The sequence below is a fragment of the Melitaea cinxia genome, chromosome 3 (genome assembly GCF_905220565.1).
Source record: "Melitaea cinxia chromosome 3, ilMelCinx1.1, whole genome shotgun sequence".
NCBI classification, from domain to species: Eukaryota; Metazoa; Arthropoda; class Insecta; order Lepidoptera; family Nymphalidae; genus Melitaea; species Melitaea cinxia.
The window spans coordinates 607,016-626,908 of NC_059396.1; the positions used below are offsets into that span (position 1 = coordinate 607,016).

At 32.5% G+C, this 19,893-nt stretch overlaps 2 protein-coding genes across 2 annotated transcripts; both read right to left on the bottom strand.

Moving 5' to 3' along the window:
• Positions 1-8,134: 8,134 nt before the first annotated feature.
• Positions 8,135-9,078, bottom strand: LOC123668696 (carbonyl reductase [NADPH] 1-like). The gene has a single exon (XM_045602402.1). It carries the CDS (start codon positions 9,051-9,053, stop codon positions 8,196-8,198), a length of 858 nt encoding a protein of 285 aa, XP_045458358.1. The 5' UTR covers positions 9,054-9,078; the 3' UTR covers positions 8,135-8,195.
• A 1,386-nt stretch (positions 9,079-10,464) lies between these two features.
• On the bottom strand, positions 10,465-11,364 carry LOC123668707 (carbonyl reductase [NADPH] 3-like). Its single transcript, XM_045602414.1, has one exon. It carries the CDS (start codon positions 11,362-11,364, stop codon positions 10,507-10,509), a length of 858 nt encoding a protein of 285 aa, XP_045458370.1. The 3' UTR covers positions 10,465-10,506.
• Between the last annotated feature and the right edge of the window lie 8,529 nt (positions 11,365-19,893).

Here is a 19,893-nt window from a genome sequence, read left to right on the forward strand (position 1 = left end):
ATTCACTAATTTTTTATAACTTAATTTTTTTTATTGCCTTTTCAGTTTTGAAGTTTATTTATTTTAAATCTATACTTAACATGTTTTTTTATGTAATTATATATCAGAATTTTATCGATATCAATGTAAATTTATTAATGTATTTCGAGTTTGATGGTAATTTAAAATTAAATGAAAAAAAAAATTGTTACTAAGTCAAGTGGAATTTAAAAAAGGAGACCAGAATGTTAAAAGATTAAGGTAAGAGAAAAATCCCTACTAATATTATAAATGTGAATATAAGTTTGTTTGTTACGCTGTCGCGCGAAAACCACTAGACCCATCATCATGAAACTTTGTACACATATTCTTGGAAGTTTTAGAAGTAACATAGGATACTATTTATTAGAAAAAAAATGTATGCGTGCGAAGCCGCGGGTAAAAGCTAGTTATCTATAAAATGATATGTAATTTATGTATATATCTATACAAATAAATAAAATAGAAGTGTCTATTTGTAATATTAAAATAACCACTTTTTACTAAATGCATATGGATGCATTCACGGTACACATACCAAAATAACATTTTTTACAATTCTTTTCCGTCTGTCTGTTTGTTCAGGCTAATATCTAAAACACCTGAACCGATTTTGACGGGACTTTCACTGGCAGATAGCTGATATAGTAAGGAGTAACTTAGGCATATTTTTTAGAATTTTTTTTATTTTGTAACTCTGCAGACTAAACAAAAGCTTTTTTATTTAATCCCACGCGGACGAATTCGCGGGCACAGCTAGTATTAAATAATATTACGTAAATACAATAAAATGTAGTTTATACTTTAGATACATTTTGTTTGGATAATCTTGTCCGTCTTAGTCAAAAACCTTAAAACGAAATTGGCTCGTGAGAATCCAGTCGGTAACCTTTTAGCTGCTTCAACTAGACTTAATCCCCACAAAACCCTGCAAGGAAATAGACGCATTCCTCTAATCCTGACACAAAATCTTTTCTCAGGTTATTTACTTTGTGTCGAATAAACAGATTTATTCAAATCAAAATCCAACTAGAAATATCTTCAATTAAGTAGATTTCAAAATCACTTTTAATCGTCATTTACAAACATATATTGAGTGAATGATTTGGCATGGATCTTGAAAGCCATTTTAATCAGAAGAAGAAGAAGATGAATGATTTGAATGTAGATTCTGCTGAAAAGAATTGGCAAGAAATTCAACAATTACTCTTGATAAATAGTATATCGATATAATATAAAATTATTAAGCATTCAATCATAATTATACTCTGTGTGAAAGATGGCGCCACCAATCTCGTAAATATTTGTTATTTATACTGTCTAAAACAAATTAATATGTTTTAGACATTAATGACTTTTTAATATGAACATATTTAAAACAAGAATGATGAATCCGTTTCTTATCATAATATAATGTATTTCAAAAATAATTATAATTAAAAATAATATTAGTGTTTTCCTTTGTCAATCAGTCAGTCAGTCAGTTCAGCCTATTGCAGTCCGCTGCTGGACATGGCCTCCCCAAGTTCGCTTTTGAGGATTGGTGTCATATAATCATACGTTCGAACTTCAAATGGTTTCTGTCAGTCAGTCAGTCACTCACCAATTATAATTGGCTAAGTAGTCGGTCACCAACCCGCCAATCCAGCGTGGTGACTATGGCCAACACACATGAGTTCGTGCCATTCCAGGCCTATGTTCAGCAGTGGACTGCAATATGCTGAAATGATAATGATGGAGTAGTTGAAAAAACTGAAAAGAAACTGATAATTTATGAATACTGGAATTGGCTTTTATTTAGCTTTTATTAAATGTTTGTTTACCACATAGTTCAATCAATAAAACGAATCACATTTAAAAAATTAGATATACCCATAGACGAGTAAAAGCCTAAATTCTTACAAGGCGGAAAATATTGCACAACAATTTCAACTGACATCTTTGTAAAGCTATAAAAATTCATAATCTCATTACTCATTCACGTTCACCTCAAGCACTCAAACGATCAAAGGATCATTTCACTCAAATGTTGAAGCAATAAAGCTTGCAGCACATAAATGTCAATATTTTCAAATGTACGTACGAAGTAGCGTTCTCGAGCAATATGCCCGACAATAGATTCTGTAATTTATGGTTATCTCCGTGTAACATTACGGGGAAAACAATAAAGTTAGAAAGAAAGAAATTAGCACCTAAATATTATGGATCATTTGAGTCCGAGTTGATTCAACTACAGCATAAAATGTGCTGATGGCGTTATGTTAAGGAATATTTATCGGAGATACAATCGGTCTATTGATGAGGCTTATGCAATCAGTAAACGAAAGAAAGATAGAGGGCGCTGTGCCCAGCAGCTATAAATATATCCACGGACACTAAAGATGAATTCGGAAATAATCACGTTCTTTTATTTTATAAATAACTGAGGTTAGGACACAGCAGGGAATATCCTGCTCAAGTTTGGAGAAGCCTGACTAGGACTCGACCCGACCTCGACCTTACAGAAGATCACAGCTGAATAATACTGCCTTCAAGCAGTGTTGTATTCCTGTGGGGAGTAAGGTGACCAGAGCTCCTGCGGGGAATTGGGGGTTAGGTCGGCAACGCGCTGGCGTTGCTCGTGGTGTTGCAGACGTATATAGGCTACGGTAATCGCTTACCAACAGGTGAGTCGTATGTTTGTTTGTAGACCTAGTTGTGTAAAAAATAGCAATCACTGTTACATTTTTTTTTTCAATAAATAGCACTAATGAAAAAATGATGTTGCACGTCAGTGATCGTCGGGGTTCGATTACAGTCATGTAATCGAACCCCTCGTTACCTACATTTGAGAAAATGCAAATCGTGTAAACAAGCAAGTCAAATATATGTAAAAGCTCTGCAATAATAAAATGTGTAATTGTATTTATGATATAAATAAAATTAAACGAAATTATTTCAATAAAATTTCCATACAAACAAAATAGCGAAAACCTTTTTAAGTACACCAATTTAAAAGGTATTCCAATTTCGAATAATATAATTTTAATAACTTCAATTAATCGTATGAAGAACGAAACGAAATGAACAAAACATTTAGCAATTAATTCCTTATTCATGAGCGTATTTAGAAAGTTTCAGAGTCCACCTCGGAATATTTATGTATTAGTTAAATTTGGCAGGCGCCCAGAGGTTTCAAGCATTATGATTTAGCGATCAGTACCGTCGTTTTTCTGTAAGTTAAAATGTAAAATTTTCATATTTATCATTTATAAAACAAACATACAATTCATAAAGCCAATTATAACAATTTAAAATATTTCGTGTGATAATTAATCGTGATCTTGACATCAAGGTCAAGTTGTGTTTCTTCTACATTATTATACTTTGACTAGGCTTAAGCTTTGAGTTTCGTTTGCGAATACTTATTTGACTTACATCTCGTCTACTTAGTTTTGAATTTCTAGATATGGGGTTATATTTTTTTAACTAGGTATACCCGTGATATTGAGAATCTGTCTGATAGGAAAAAGTTTGTATTAAAAAGAAATTAATTGATAATTATTAGTATTGGGTGCACGATTACATGAATGATAAAGAGATGTGGACTTTAGAACTTTTCACTGAGTGGACCGGTTTCAACAAAAAAAAAATTTAAATGAAAGGTTGTGCATGTCATTTAGTCCCATTAAAATTTATTTGATATCTAACAACTACTTTTCGAGTTATATCTAATAATGCGTTTTTACTTGACTATTTTTTCGTCTACCTACTTTATATTACTTGTCGATCTAATTGAAGTCTGTTTTTTTTATTAGTTTTCGAGCAAATAAAATTATGTAGGAGAAATTGAGATTCGCCCAGTACTGGGACATTTTCAGCCTCCTTATATACACCACGACATTTTCAACCCGTTTAATTTTGTTTAAAACGCTCAACACTATTGTTTTAATAATTCTCAACTGGAATGAAGGAATATTCTTGAGCATTCGTTTTATGCAAATATTAAACACACGTGCGCTAGAAATGTGGAGTTAGTTTTAATTTCCCGCGTTGTTTTAAGTTTATTATGCAGACTTTTGAATTTTAACTTCATCGTCAGTTCGGTTTGTCTTTGAGAGAATATTTTATTTCTTGTACAGCTAATAAGCTGTGCCCGTGACTTCGTCCGAGTGGAATTTAACAAAATAGTTATTGTTCAGTTCACAGAGTTATAAAATAAAACCAAAAATCTAAAATAAAAGTAGCCTAAGTTACTCCTTATTACATCCATCCAGCCAGTGTAAGTTTCATCAAAATCGGCCCATCCGTTTCAGAGAGTAGACGGAACAAACAGACAGGTAGAATCATATGAATTTAGTAAAAAGCGGTTATTTTAATATTACAAACAGACACTCCAATTTTATATATTTGTATAATTAAAAAAAAAAAGATAACTACTTACTAAGTTTGTAGAACTACCCACCTTACTTTTAATTGCCTAAATGAACTGTATTGATCCTTAACACTCCGAACAAATCTCTGCGATTTTTGAAGTGTATTGCTGTAATTTTTTTAAATGTAAATTGAGTTTAAATAAAAAAAATGGTTGCTTCAGAGTATGCGTGTGTACGTGTTTGTACATTTAGTTTTTGTCTCACAGGTTTGAAGTGAGATTTGATACTCGATTTTTGAGTGTAAGTTATAAGCTTTACTTTTGCTACAAACTGCAAAATTATGCATAAAACACAAACTAATTCTAAAGTACCTTATTTACCTTGTGTATGTTATGTTTTTTCAAACTTCAATGAAAAGACATATAAAGCCGAGTCAGACATTTTACCGAGAGAAATTGCGTTTTCATAAAAGGTAAGTGGTTAAAACGCTTCCGGCAGTGAAGTCCGTAGCTTTAGAAAAGCAGCCGAAGGCAAGCGTGTGGATTATGCAAATATAACGCACAGATGTCGCGTGTGTATACATCGTGTTAGATTGCTTCAAACAAACAAGATTGTGGAGTTTTGATAAAGATTTGGTGAAGTATATTGGTCTTAATGTAAGTTTCAAGTATACAGCGGTCACTAATAATACTTTTTTTCAATAAATAAATATCTTATAACATACATACACGGTCGTCTGTTAGTATGCTAAACAACTTAATGCTTGTGTTACAGGTAACAGCCGACTAAAAAATTATATATTTTTTTTTTGATAAATATACAAAGAAATAATACATATATAAATACTAATATTACACTCAGACTCAGGTGGGAATTGAACGCGCAACCCGCGGAACAGAAAGCAGGGCCAATACAAACTGCGCCAACTAGCTTGTCAAACTTTTACTTATACGGTACCTAATTGCAGTTAAAGCTATAACCCTGCTGCAGTCTCGTACCAAAAAGTTATGCAAGAGGTCTCATGGAATACTTATTTGATCCATTTTCAAATCGAAAATAAAACATAATTGTGTTTGCACGCAAACGAAAAAAAAAACGACTTTAATTACATCGACGAGTAATACAACGTAGATCGACGAAAAAATAGTCACGTAACTACGCGTTATCAAAGATTACTCAAAAAGTAGTTATCACATCTCGATAAAATTTCAATGTGACCACATGATAAACATCCGCTTTCCATAAAATTAAAAATTATCAAAATCGGTACAACCAGTAAAAAGTTATTGCTGATTTTCAAGAGTTTCCCTCGATTTCTCTGGGAAAGTTATGTGGTATAATACAACGTAGGTCGACGAAAAAAGCGTCAAGTAAAAACGCATTATTAGATATAACTCGAAAACTAGTCGTTAGATCTCAAATAAATTAAAATAGGACCAATTGGCACATACCACCTTTCGATTAAAAAAAAATTGTCGAAATTGGTCCACCCGGTCAAAAGTTCTAATGTAACATAAATAAAAAAAAAAAAAAAAAAAAACTGTCGAATTGAGAACCTCCTTCTTTTTTGGAAGTCGGTTAACAAAAATATTATTCGTATTAAATACGACAACATAGTCACTGCAGCTTTTTAAATTAAATATTATCAACAAAATCTATTTAAAACTTCGGTTTCACAAATATATATAATGAACATAATGAAAAAATAAATCTCTAAATTGACATCCCTAATTGGAATCCCGAAATGAGTAATGGCGAGAACTAACTTCTAAATTATATTTTTATGTAAGATAGGCAACATTTTTTTTCTTTATTTGTATAAGTCTTTGATCGCTTAGCGACTATGTCAGCCCCATTGAACATAGGCAACATCTTCAAAGAATCCCAAACGTACAAACTTGTTGCACGCGGTGTACATCTTTCGAGTGATTTTAATGCGCGGTCTTTTACAGTCAACAATGTATAACGTTATTCGATGTTGTTACCGAGGTAATGCAACTAGTTTTTGCGTATGCGATGATCAGAAAGTCTTAATCTTAACGGTCCAAAACAGTACAACATGTATAGATTACATATCGTAAGTAAACAATACATGTAACAAAAATATGCAAGAAAAACAAAAAAAAATTGTACAAAAGGCGGTCTTATCGCTCTCTAAGAGCGATCTCTTAAAGACAACCTTTAGGAAAAGGACATGAAAAAGATTAAAGCGGGGGTGTACATTAAAAAATATATATACACATACATAACTATAATATACATACACCTAAATAGACATAGTTACAGGGATAAAACTACATATACGGTCGGCCAAGAAAATGTTGTACCAGTTTTGATTTAGTTTCCTGGTCATCGAAAATTACAACAAGGTTCGTTATTAGAAGATATTACTGAAAGTCTGAAAGAGACATATAATAATGACGTAAACCTAATTGATAAGTATTCATACGTCATTATTATACATGACATTTTAAACTCTATTAGGTGTAAATAATATCGTTATCAATAATCAGATAAAGACGGCAATAGAAGTTGTCAGATCGATCTGCAAGCGAAACTAGTCTTTATCACCTATAAATCTGCAAGCGGCATTCAACCTTAGGGTGGTACACCACTTTCTTGATCATCACATCAGCCTATCTCATACAAATAAAAGACCCAATAGATATTATGAATATCAATAACGGTATTATATAATATATAGATTTAATTATTTATTATAATATACTCGTAGACTGACGTAGCATACAACCATCGTCCAAAGTTAAATGATAAGTTATCATGTTTATTTTACAAGAATTGTTTTTAATTTATTTAAAATATTATGTTTGATTACATAATTATAAACAAAATAAATATTTATTTTATTATTATTTATTTATACACTAGCTGTGCCCCCGACTTCATCCGCGTGGAATTTAACAAAATAGATATTGTTCGATTCGCAGAGCTAGCTTATATACATATAATAAAATGGTAGGAAAGTCTAAACTGTACATTGGATATTTTTTTAAAATAATACTTGGGGTGTGATCTTCTATCTTTACCGAAGCCAAAAATATAGTTTTTAGAATTTTTTGTCTGTTTGTCTGTTTGTATGTCCGGGATAAATTCATAAAGTTCTGCATGGATTTACTTCAAATTGGGCACGAATATTATTAAGAAGTCGGGTCAACATATAGGCTACAAATTATCACGCTATCACGTACGGGGAACGAGCAGTGAACCTTTATTTCTTCAACGCATTCTGTAACAACGTGTAATCTAACGACGCATATTTGAATGTTGTTGTTATTATGTTAATAACCATGCTATAAGCTAGCTTCACACTATAAATAAAGACATTCTGTAGTATATTTAGTATCAGCATTGCACCCGTGCGAAGCCGGGGTGGGTCGCTAGTAAAATAAATGAAATTCTAAAATAAAAGTGGCCTAAGTTACTCCTTATTAGATCAGCTATCCGCCAGTAAAAGCCGAAACAAACACACAGACAGACAAGAATTATAAAAAATGTTATTTAGGTGTATATACTGTGTATCCATGTCCATGTAGTAAAAAGCGGTCATTTTAATGTTATAGACAAATCCACAGATACTCCAATTTTATTTATTTGTATAGGTATAGACTAAAACAATAAAATAACACTACATTTTGCTGCTTGTTAACATTTAAATGATATACTCGTACTCACTGATATTTTCGTTTAGAATTCAGTTATTGGTTTTTTTTTCGATTTGTTGTATAAAAATAAAACAATGATTCTTTTCATTTATTTATTTATTTATAAACAAATATACATTCATTACATAGTCAACAAATTTTAAGCGAGCGTTTTAATTTTGAAATAATAGTCAGCTTTGTAATCGTACCAGTCTAAGACCTTTCTATCGAACCAAACGTATGCTCCTCTCAGCGACTGAGGAGCGTCGAGCACGAGGTACAGTGGAGTCTCCGCTGCCTGGTCTATGTCGTAGAAGCCCTTACCGGTCGTCATGTCCGTCCGCACAAGTCCGGGATGCATCGAGTTCACAGATATGTTCCTTGCCTCAAGTTCCTTCTGCTGTATCATTGTCACAGCACTCAGCGCCATCTTGGCCACTCTGTAAGCTGCTATAGCACCACTTTCTACAAAATCCTCAGGATTAAATGTCCCATTCTTTTTCGATTCAAGGAACCAATCGACAAATTCATTCACATCTTCTATCGTCAGATCCTTCTTTGACAGTTTCTCGATCCAGTGCGTATTTTTCAAATTCGAAAGATGTCCGCAGTCGCTGGAAATGTTAAGGATCCGGCCGTTATTCCTCACAAGTGGGTAGATCAGTTCTTGCATTGTCAGTACACTTCTAAAATTGATGTCAACAACTTCTTTGCTATTTTCGTAAGAAGTGATTAAATCTGCGTCAACTATTCCTGCGTTATTAACGAGAATGTCAAGGCCGCCGTGTTTCTTATTGATATGATCTCTGAACTTGAGAACGCTGTTTCTGTCTGCGACATCTAGTTGATGATACTCCGGGTGTAATCCTAATTTATTGAGTTCTGTTATAGCCTTTCTTCCTTTATCATCGTCTCGAGAGGTTAAATACACAACTCCGTCAAATCGTTTGCACAAGCCCTTTACGATACCAAATCCGATTCCTTTGTTGGAACCCGTGACCACAGCGACGCGCGACATGTCTGCTCGGGTGAAGTGTTCTTGACAGACTAACTTTGTGTTAATAAAATATAACAGATATATCAGGTTTATTTATCGACTTTTATCTATTATTGTTATCAACAAATATAAACAGTCCACGTTTGTTTATTGAAGTTATACTACTTTTGGCGCGTTTGGGAAAAATAATGAGAGTAAATATTTACGATGCGCGCCCACACCGTCACGAAAAACGGACACCCTGAATTTAGCTAGTCAACAAAGAAGATGTTAACAACGTGAAGTTAGCTAGCCAATGGAGTATAACTTCTTTCGTGCGTACACACACACACACACACTTTTTTTAAACTAGTAATGATTTTGTGATTAAAATGATTTTTATTTTGTGAATTGTAATTCCTACTAATACTCGTATTATTAGCGCGAAAGTTTGTATGTATGGATGTATAGATGGTATGGATGTTTATTCCTCTTTCACGCAAAAACTACCGAACGGATATTAATGAAAGCTTACAATAATATAGCTTATACATTAGAATAACCCATAGACTATAATTTCCAAAGATATTATGTGAATTGTCCAAAATATAACAATAATTGTCAAGTAAGTCGGAAAAAAATCTGCCATCTTCGAGCTATTCTGGCGTGCGCTGGAAAAAACTACAGAGTTTATATGTATATAATGTATAAGAGAAATGTTTATCTTAATTAGTCCTAAAAAAAAGTCTGCGACAGCATATATCTATCCTTTATGAGTAAGTCATTATTGCAAAAACAGTAAAGCATAATAAATGCAGTAAAAATTGGATATATTTTTCTAATGCACATTTGGTTGTAACAAATTGATTTTTATATCGCAGAAACAATTTTGATGAATTTAGGTATAAAGATAGATATTGAAAAAATAATAAACTACTCGAAGTACTTACTAATCCTGCGCAGACGAAGTCGCAGGTACCAGCTAGTTTATTATATTTATTATATTTAATGTACCTACTCGTATTTTAAATTAAAAAAAAATAAAGCTTAATATTTAATAGCACACAAAAAGCTATCAAAAAACCACACCACTTTTAATTTATTTACCGACTTCGAATAAAGGAAGTGGTTTTAAATTAAACTACATTTTTAATGTATTTTATCTCATAACTATTTGCTGAATATGCCGATTTTGATGATTCTTATTTTCATCGAAAGTTGGTACTTGTGATGTAGTCCCATTTAAATTCTATCGAAAACTAATGAGTAGCTTTTGAGGTTTTTTTTTAATATTTTTCTAAAGTTTGCAAACTTTATGTAGATATACACCACATGCATACAGCAGTTAGAATGCTAATTTATGCAAGGGCTTGTTAATTTTCAACTGATTTACACACTATGATAATATTTTCAACTTGATTTATTGTACAAAATAAAACAATCAATGTTTTATTTATTTATTTTAATATACGTTAACGTCTTAATTAAAAAAAATTTAAGCGATAGTTTTAATTTTGAAATAATAGTCAGCTTTGTAATCGTACCAGTCTAAGACCTTTCTGTCGAACCAAACGTATGCTCCTCTCAGCGACTGAGGAGCGTCGAGCACGAGGTACAGTGGAGTCTCCGCTGCCTGGTCTATGTCGTAGAAGCCCTTACCGGTCGTCATGTCCGTCCGCACAAGTCCGGGATGCATCGAGTTTACAGATATATTCCTTGCCTCAAGTTCCTTCTGCTGTATCATTGTCACAGCACTCAGCGCCATCTTGGCCACTCTGTAAGCTGCTATAGCACCACTTTCTACAAAATCCTCAGGATTAAATGTCCCATTCTTTTTCGATTCAAGGAACCAATCGACAAATTCATTCACATCTTCTATCGTCAGATCCTTCTTTGACAGTTTCTCAATCCAGTGCGTATTTTTCAAATTCGAAAGATGTCCGCAGTCGCTGGAAATGTTAAGGATCCGGCCGTTATTCCTCACAAGTGGGTAGATCAGCTCTTGCATTGTCAGCACACTTCTAAAATTGATGTCAATAACTTCTATGCTATTTTCATAAGAAGTGATTATTTCTGCATCTATTACAGCTGCATTGTTGATGAGAATATCAAGGCCTCCATGTTTCTTTTTGATATGATCTCTGAACTTTAGAATACTATTTCGATCCACGACATCCAGTTGATGATACTCTGGGCGTAATCCTAATTTATTTAGTTCTGCTACAGCCTTTCTTCCTTTATCATCGTCTCGAGAGGTTAAATACACAACTCCGTCAAATCGTTTGCACAAGCCCTTTACGATACCAAATCCGATTCCTTTGTTGGAACCCGTGACCACAGCGACGCGCGACATGTCTGCTCGGGTGAAGTGCTCTTGACAGATTAACTTTTATGAATAAAATATAACAGAAATGTCAGGTTTACTTTTCGACTTTTATCTATTATTGTTATCAACAAATATAAACACATAATTCACGTTTGTTTATTTAAAAGTAGTTATGACTTTGTAATGTAAATAATTTTTTTCACTTATTATATTTTTATTATAGTTTATTCACTTAATATATGAAACAGTTTAATTTCAATCAGTTTTAACTGACTTCAAAAAAAGAGGAGGTTCTCAATTCGACTGTAACTAACTTCAGAACTTTCGACTGGGTGGACCGGTTATTTATTATGTTTACTCGCAAACGGAAAAAAGAACCGACTTCAATTACATCGACAACACAATATACATAGACGAAAAATTAGTCAAGTGAATACGGGTTATCAAAGATTACTCAAAAAGTAGTTATCGGATCTCGTTCTAATTAAACTAATTCTAGCGTAATCTTAAAGTGATAAATCTACCACCGCTAATATGTCAGTCACAGTTGCTGTGACATGTTGTCCAAAACTCAAGTTATGGTATTTATTTTTTTATGAAAATATCATCGTAGTTATTTTACAATTGCTCTTACAAGTTTCAGATTCAGGTTTATTAGTATCTATATTTCTATGTGAGGAATCCAATCTTTAGTTACCTAATAATAACGCTTCAACCTGTAATATCCCACTACTGGGCATAGGCCTCTTTCCCCGTGTAGGAGAAGGAACAGAGCTTAATCCACCACGCTGCTCCAATGCGGGTTGGCGGACATAATAATATGTATGGTTGTTAATTTTCTAGAATACAAAATGTGTAATATTACTTACTCGCTAGACACTACTTTTGTTTCACGAAGTCAGTGAAACTTCTCTGTTATGATCTACGGGCAATACGTGACATGAAAACTTCAGACTTTAATAAAAATCTTTTAATTTCGTCTAACGTTTAAATACAAAGTTTAAATTTACCAAAATATACAAAAACATGAAACAAGATCCCGTCGTAAAATATTTTAGCAAACTATTTTCAAGTTTTTAAAAGGGACGCATTTTTTAAGCTAGCGCTGTTCTGAACTGCAGCTGAGCAAAAATTTGCATAATTACAAGTGGAAAATATGTGAATACTTCACAACATGTGACGAGCGGGTGCCGGGCGAGGAAAAATGCATAATGCAAGACATTTGAAACTTCTGCGCTTGTTTGCAAGCGTTATATCGATAGTTTCTTCGACTGGGCCAAAAAAAATTACGTTTTGTTTACGTTTGGAGCTTTATTTGCTATTTTTTTTTATCCCTTTATTTTTCATAATTTTATTTATGTTTTGCCTTTATTTGTTGTAGTTTAATTGATAAGTAAAACTTATAAGTTTACATAAACTATATACAACTCGTACTATCCAATGACGTGTTTCCTGCATTGATCTCTAATTTTCGTCTTCAGAAACCACTATCGCACTTCAAGATTTGTGTTCTTACCACCGCATCATTCATCCTTCTAAACTTCTTGTTAAGGGATTGCCAGGCTTGCGCCTCTACGATAATCAGTTATTCAAATTAAAAGAAAAATACAAAATCGATACAATAAAATAGTTACGCCCAACTTTTTACGCGAAATGTGTCCAAATGCATCATGTAATTGGTTGGCCAATGTTTTTTAGGCATCGGATTTTTTATTGATTACTTCTGAATGAAGTGTCTAAACTTCGCTGGATTAATGGATGCCTTTTTTTGTATGCAATAATTCTTTAACAGCCGTGACCGATTTATCAAGCTGTACGATCTAAATTACTTCGCAACTAAACCCTAGGCATTAAGAGTGACATCCAGGCTTCTATCTGTCAGTAGGATTTAGTAAGGGTTTTCCTGATTGATGTACAAATGAATATGGTACTTAAGATTTGATTTAATTCACGATTTCAAAATAATGTAAGAATAAAAAATAGTACCTGGGTGACCAAGCTTATCTCAGTATTTTTAGTAAATCGTGTTTTTTAGGAATCATATTTAAATACGAATATGTCGGTAAAATCGCAAAATATTATTCATATTTTATAAATATGTATTTATAAAATATGAATAATATTTTTTACGGGCAATAATAAAAAATATAAATAAATATAAAAAATCAGAAATAAAAAAATAATAATGATAAAATATGAATAATATTTTTCGATTTTACCGACATAATTATAAAAAAATAAGAACTGGCTATTTAAAATAAAAATAAACAAGTGCATTTAGAAAAAAAAAAGAAAAAATCTAACTAATCTAGTCTAAGCTGTCAGGCTGCCTTCGCGCTATATGACCAAAGTAACGAAGGACACGCTGATAGCAAATACTTGACAGTGTCTTTTTTATGTGCAGTTGTTTGTTGTTGTATGTTGTTGTTGTGTTTCACTTCTGCCGTGTGTGAATTAAACGCTCACACTTTTTATTAGCAAATTGGCTCACATGAATGTATATTAAAAAATATATCACCGAAATAATTGTTTTTACTCCTTAAACATATTAATAGCTCTTAAAATTCCAACTTGAACTCAATAACGGTTTTATAAAAATGCCATTAGCCCTTACATTTAATGAGGGTGGTCAAAGGTTCCAGGGATCTTGTACAAATATTCCGAAAAGTAATTAACGCCGCAGACGACGTTTGATACAGTTGTAGGATGGTTGTAATGAATTGAATCTGCAATTTTCTCATTTATTGACCGACTCCAAAAAACGGATGTGACTATCAATTCCGCTGTATTTTTGTACGTATTACATCATAACTCACTACTGTATGTATTGATTTTTATTATTTTATTTTTAATCGAAAGCGGATGTTTGTCGTGTGGTTCAATTTGAGCGAGATCTGTGAGTTGTTTTTGAGTTATATTCAATGATGCGTATTTCATTGGTTTAATTTAGTTTTTCGACGTTACTTTGTATTACTTGTCGATGTAAATTTATGTTATGTTATGCAAACAAAATTACACACTTCCTAATTATACGCATACGTTTTATATTAAGCTTATTATCTATTATTACATATAATAAAATGATTGGAAAGTCAAAACTGAACATTGAATATTTTTTTTAAAGAATACTTGGGGTGTGATCTACAATTGATACCGAAGCCAAAAATATAGTTTTTAGAATTTTTGTCTGTTTGTCTGTATTTGTGTGTATATATTTATATGTCCGGGATAAACTCAAAAAGTACTGCATATTATTAAGAAGTCAGGTCAACATTTAGGCTACATATTATCACGCTATCACCTACGGGGAACGAGCAGTGAACCTTTATTTTTTCAACGCATTCTGTAACAACGTATAATCTAACGACGCATATTTGAATGTTGTTGTTATTATGTTAATAACCATGCTATAAGCTAGCTTCACACTATAAATAAAGACATTCTGTAGTATATTTAGTATCAGCATTGCATCCGTGCGAAGCCGGGGTGGGTCGCTAGCCGTAAATAAAAAAATAGTAAATATATTATATAAAAAGTGTGTGTGCTATTCACACACGGCAGAAGTGTAACTTCTGAAATTCGTAGGAAAGTAGGCGGCTGCGATTTATGCTATGGGTGATAATCTCGGTCTCGTGAAACGGTCTTAAGCGTAATGTAAAACTAGTAATGTATTCCATCTCATTCACTCCTATACATCTATATGTGTTTCATATCGTGACTGAATGAATTATATACATACGTATACGTATCATTTTCGTTTTATCGAGGTTGAAATTACAGCACTCTAAAGAAGTTTCATTTCAATTAATAAACAAATAAATTAATTAAATAAAAGATGAATGAATTAAGATCTTTACAGTTGTTGAGAGAATAATAATGTTATGTAAACTTTATAATTTTGTTTGCTCGCAAACAAAAAAAAACCGACTTCAATTACACAGATAAATAATACAACGTAAGTAGACGAAAAAAATTAACAAACGCACTAGTCGTCACTACGATTTTTGAGGGATTCCCTCGATTTCTCTGCGATTTCATCATCAGATCCAGGTTTCCATATGGTACCACGCTCGGAACATCTCTTTTCCAACAAAAAAATAATTATCAAAATTGACTCATAAACAACGAAGTTACCCCCGAACTAACATAATATATACACGGTCGAATTGAGTAACCTCCTCCTTTTTTGAAGTCGGTTAAAAATGAAACTAATTTAATTTGTTAGTTTTCGATCTTGTTTTAAATTTATAATTATTGTTTCAATTATTTAACAATGTACACAAGTTAATTATTTCTATTGTTTCATTGTTGTTGATTTAATTTAATTTGGATTGTGATTTTGATTTGTAATTCCTATCATGAACTAATTTATGCCCTACAACTTATTTTACATACTACCAATATAAAAGTACTTGAAACCAGTATTTAGTTATGAAACATGTTCTATTGTTTGTCATATCTGGTAACAATGATTGTTTTTGTTACTAATAGCATTTTATTATATTATTTGATACAACTGTAAATATTATTTTGATTCGATTTTTATTTAGATTCGTATGTACTAGTAAATAATTCTTATCTATATAAATAAAAATGAATGTCGCTAAGCGCATAACTCGAGAAGGACTCGACCAATTCGGCTAATTTTTTTAATTTTTTTGTATGTTCCGTCAGGCCCGTACTGAAGGTTTTAATCACCTTATTATATAACTTCCCATTGACAAACTATACCAACATACATTGCTAACATATATTTAAAAATATGAATTGAATGTATGATAAAACTGTAGTTACATATAAGTTGGCTACAGTTCAAACAGTATCGTATTCCGTACTTGCTTAGGAGTTAGGACTTATGACTTGTTGGGTTGTGGATTTTGAGGCTAACTCCGAACTATCTTGAGGAACTTAGCCAACGGGTTAGTTTCTTAGACCACGTGATATTTGTGACTGTCTCTTATCAGTCACTTATATTGATAATATATTTAACTTTTTAAGTACAGGATAGTTAAAAAATATATGATTTTTTTGTTGTTTGGGCTACTTTTACGTGAATTTTACTATTGTCATTTTTAAACTTCGGATATTTCACTCTACACGGCAGTACTCTTTATCATCTACTACACTTTGTTCCCTTTTTTGCTTCCAGTATAGAAATATTTCTTTTCCCTCCATGTGACCGAATGATCCTGCGGTTTTTAAACATTAAATGTATATAGGTACACTTATTTCCTAAAGGCTAGCAACGAACTCGAAAATACTATAAAATTTCAGTTATTGTCAAATAAAATAGCAAAATTATGTTTCCGTATTCGTATATTTAACACATTATGCTAAATGTATATATTTTTTATACATATAACATACACACGGTCGTCTGTTTCCATGGTAAGCAACTTAATGCTTTTGTTATTGGTAACAACTGACCGTTATAGCTAAATATTTTTATTTTTTTTGTTTTTGATAAATAAACATAGAAATAATATATATAGGAATTTACATTACACCCAGATTCTCGGTTTCGAATACGCAGTCTGCGGAGCAGAAATCAAGGCCAGTACAAACTGCACCAACGAACTAGTCACCAAAAAAGAAAAAAATACAAAAACAAAATAAGTAATAATAAATAATATAAATATATTTATATGAAAACCTTTTTTATTTTTATGATAATAATATTTTTAAGACATTTTCCATACAAAATGGATATTTAGAAGTCATTCGTGAAGGAAAATGATATTAGAGATCCCTTTCCGAGTTATTGCGGGTCGGGACATCGGAATTCGTGCAAATATAATCAAAATGTCGAAAGAGTCGATCTATGATTAAAATACATCACTAATCTATTACAATTCTTTAGACCTAATTTACCAAAATCAAAATGAGAAACTACTTTATTCAAATAGGCCCCAAGAGCACTTTCAAATCGATTATTATTTCTGTAAAATCGATTATTATTTTTGTAAAAGTAAAGCTATATATATATATATATAAATTACTAGCGATCCGCCCCCGGTTTCTCACGGTAGCAAAAACTATCAGTGTTCCTCTACTATATTATGCATGTATTATACATATAAACCTTTCTCTGGAATCACTCCATTTACTAAAGAAAAAAACCGCATCAAAATAAATTGCGTAGTTTTAAAGATCTAAGCATAGGTACAGACAGCGGGTAGTGACTTTGTTTTATACTATGTAATGATGAAGTGTAATTTCGAAAAGCAATTACTTTAGACGCTGAGGAGTATAGCAATGATACAGCAAAATAAATACTTACAGAAGATCACAGCTTAATAACACTGCTTTTTAGTAAACATAGTGTAGTGTTGCGTTGCTGTGTTGATCAACGCAGACGGAACTCCAGGGGAGAGTAAGAGGTTAGAATGGGCAGCGCTTTTGCGAAGTTCCTAGTGTTGTAAGCGTCCATGGACTACGTTATCAAATGGTCTGTATGCTTGTTTGTTTCTTTTTAACCGATTTCAAAAAGGAGGTTACTCAATTCCAACGTATATATATATATATATATATATATATATATATATATATATGTCGTAGTTTATGACTGATTTACTGATTTTGATAAATTTTTTGTTGTAAAGGAGATATCCCAAGGATGGTACCATGATAAGGAAAATAGTACCTGAGAATGGAATCCCAGAGAAATCGAGAGGAACCCTCGAAAATTGTAGTGACGACTAGTGCGTTTGTTAATTATTTTTTTTTTTTGATATGATTGAAGTCGGTTTTGTTCGTTCTAACTAGCAAACACAATTATTGTACATTATTAAAAAGGGACTTGAGGAACATATTTGTGAACTCAATGCATCCTGGACTTCATGACGACTACTCAGGGCTTCTACGACATAGACTGGGCAGCGAGAAATAAGTTTGTCTCGATGGAAAAGTCTTAAGACTGATACGATTACAGTTATAAATTATTACATTTTAAAATTGAAACTAGCTAATTAATAAATAAATTATTTTTCTTTATATTTTAATTTAAAGAACTTGTTTTGTTATTTGCGAACTTTGACAGATAATCTAAAAGGGACAAGTAACACGCAAATATCTTACGTAACTACGTAATAAGCGTTTTACTTGTATGTTGCCGTGTTAATTCGACACGAGTTGACTTGAAGAATTCCTCGCTTCATATCACTTAATGTGACGTAATTAAAACGGGTATACGAGTATACCCTATAGTTTTCAAGTAATTAAAGTGAATTTTTATGGAATCGTAATCAATGCGGACTAAAATAGATACCAAGCAATACAATAAAAAACATAAGAAAACATTGCGTGCGGCCATAACATCAAAAACTTTATATATATATATATATATATATATATATATATATATATATATATATATATATATATATATAACTAGGTCGGCAAACAAGCGTACGGCTCACCTGATGGTAAGCGATTACCGTAGCTTATAGCACCAGACACCAGCCTGCAACACCAGAATCGCAAGCGCGTTGCAAACACAATCCCCAATCCCCCCCCTACCTCCCCAGGAGATCTATTTACCTTACTCACCAACAGGAACACAATACTGCTTCAAAACAATATTATTTACCTATGGTCTTCTGTAAGGTCGAGGTACTACCCCAGTCGGGCTGCTCCATATTTTGAGCACGAAATTCCTGCTGTGCCCTACCTCAGTTAAATTACAAAGGACGCTTTTACTAATTAAGATTGAAATTATTTTAATTTTATTATGCTCGACATTAAGACATATCAAATACGCCACTGATTTGAAACATAGCTTTCACAGCGAAACATCATGACACTTAACGAAGTAATTGTTTAATAATCATTTATGATCAAATTACATCTGTAGTACTTGAATAATAACTGGTACATATTAATTAAATTATAAATTTCGCGTGTCACTGCGTGTGTGATGTTAATAAGATGGCTTCGCAATCTTGAGCAGAGAGCACGGCGTTCTCGAGTAGAAATCACCAAAGAGCCATCTTGTTTGATGTCGAAACGTGTTAAATTATGTTTTATGTAGTCTTTGATGTGAACAAGGAAAGGATGGTTCATAACTTCACACGCAAGATGGCAAGGTGTGGGATACAGTAATAATGAACGGCTGCCGAAATTACGTGGCTTTTAATTTTTTTATACGATAGTTACTAAGTTGGGTGACTTTGGAGCAAATGTTGGAGCAAATATTATGATTATGATATTATGATTTTTATTTATAATCCGCAGATTTAACAGACGTTAGACTGTTTCGCGTTTTTGGCATAAAATTTACCAAGTTGAGCAATACATAGGAGGTAATTATGGCGCCGATGATTTTCTTTTTTATTCTTAGCTGACTTGACAGGAGTGGAAAAATGGCAAATGCTTGATGTTGTAATAATCGTTATAGATGAAGATCCCGTGAGGGCCAAACTTTCATCATTCACATTTCGTCAAAATTTCTCAGCGCAACTCCCGTATCTGCCAAAGCAACTATGAGTCAAACTTCATATTTGGCCATTGCTTCTACCTGTGTTGGCAGTATGCGCTGAGAAACTTTCAGCTTTTGTA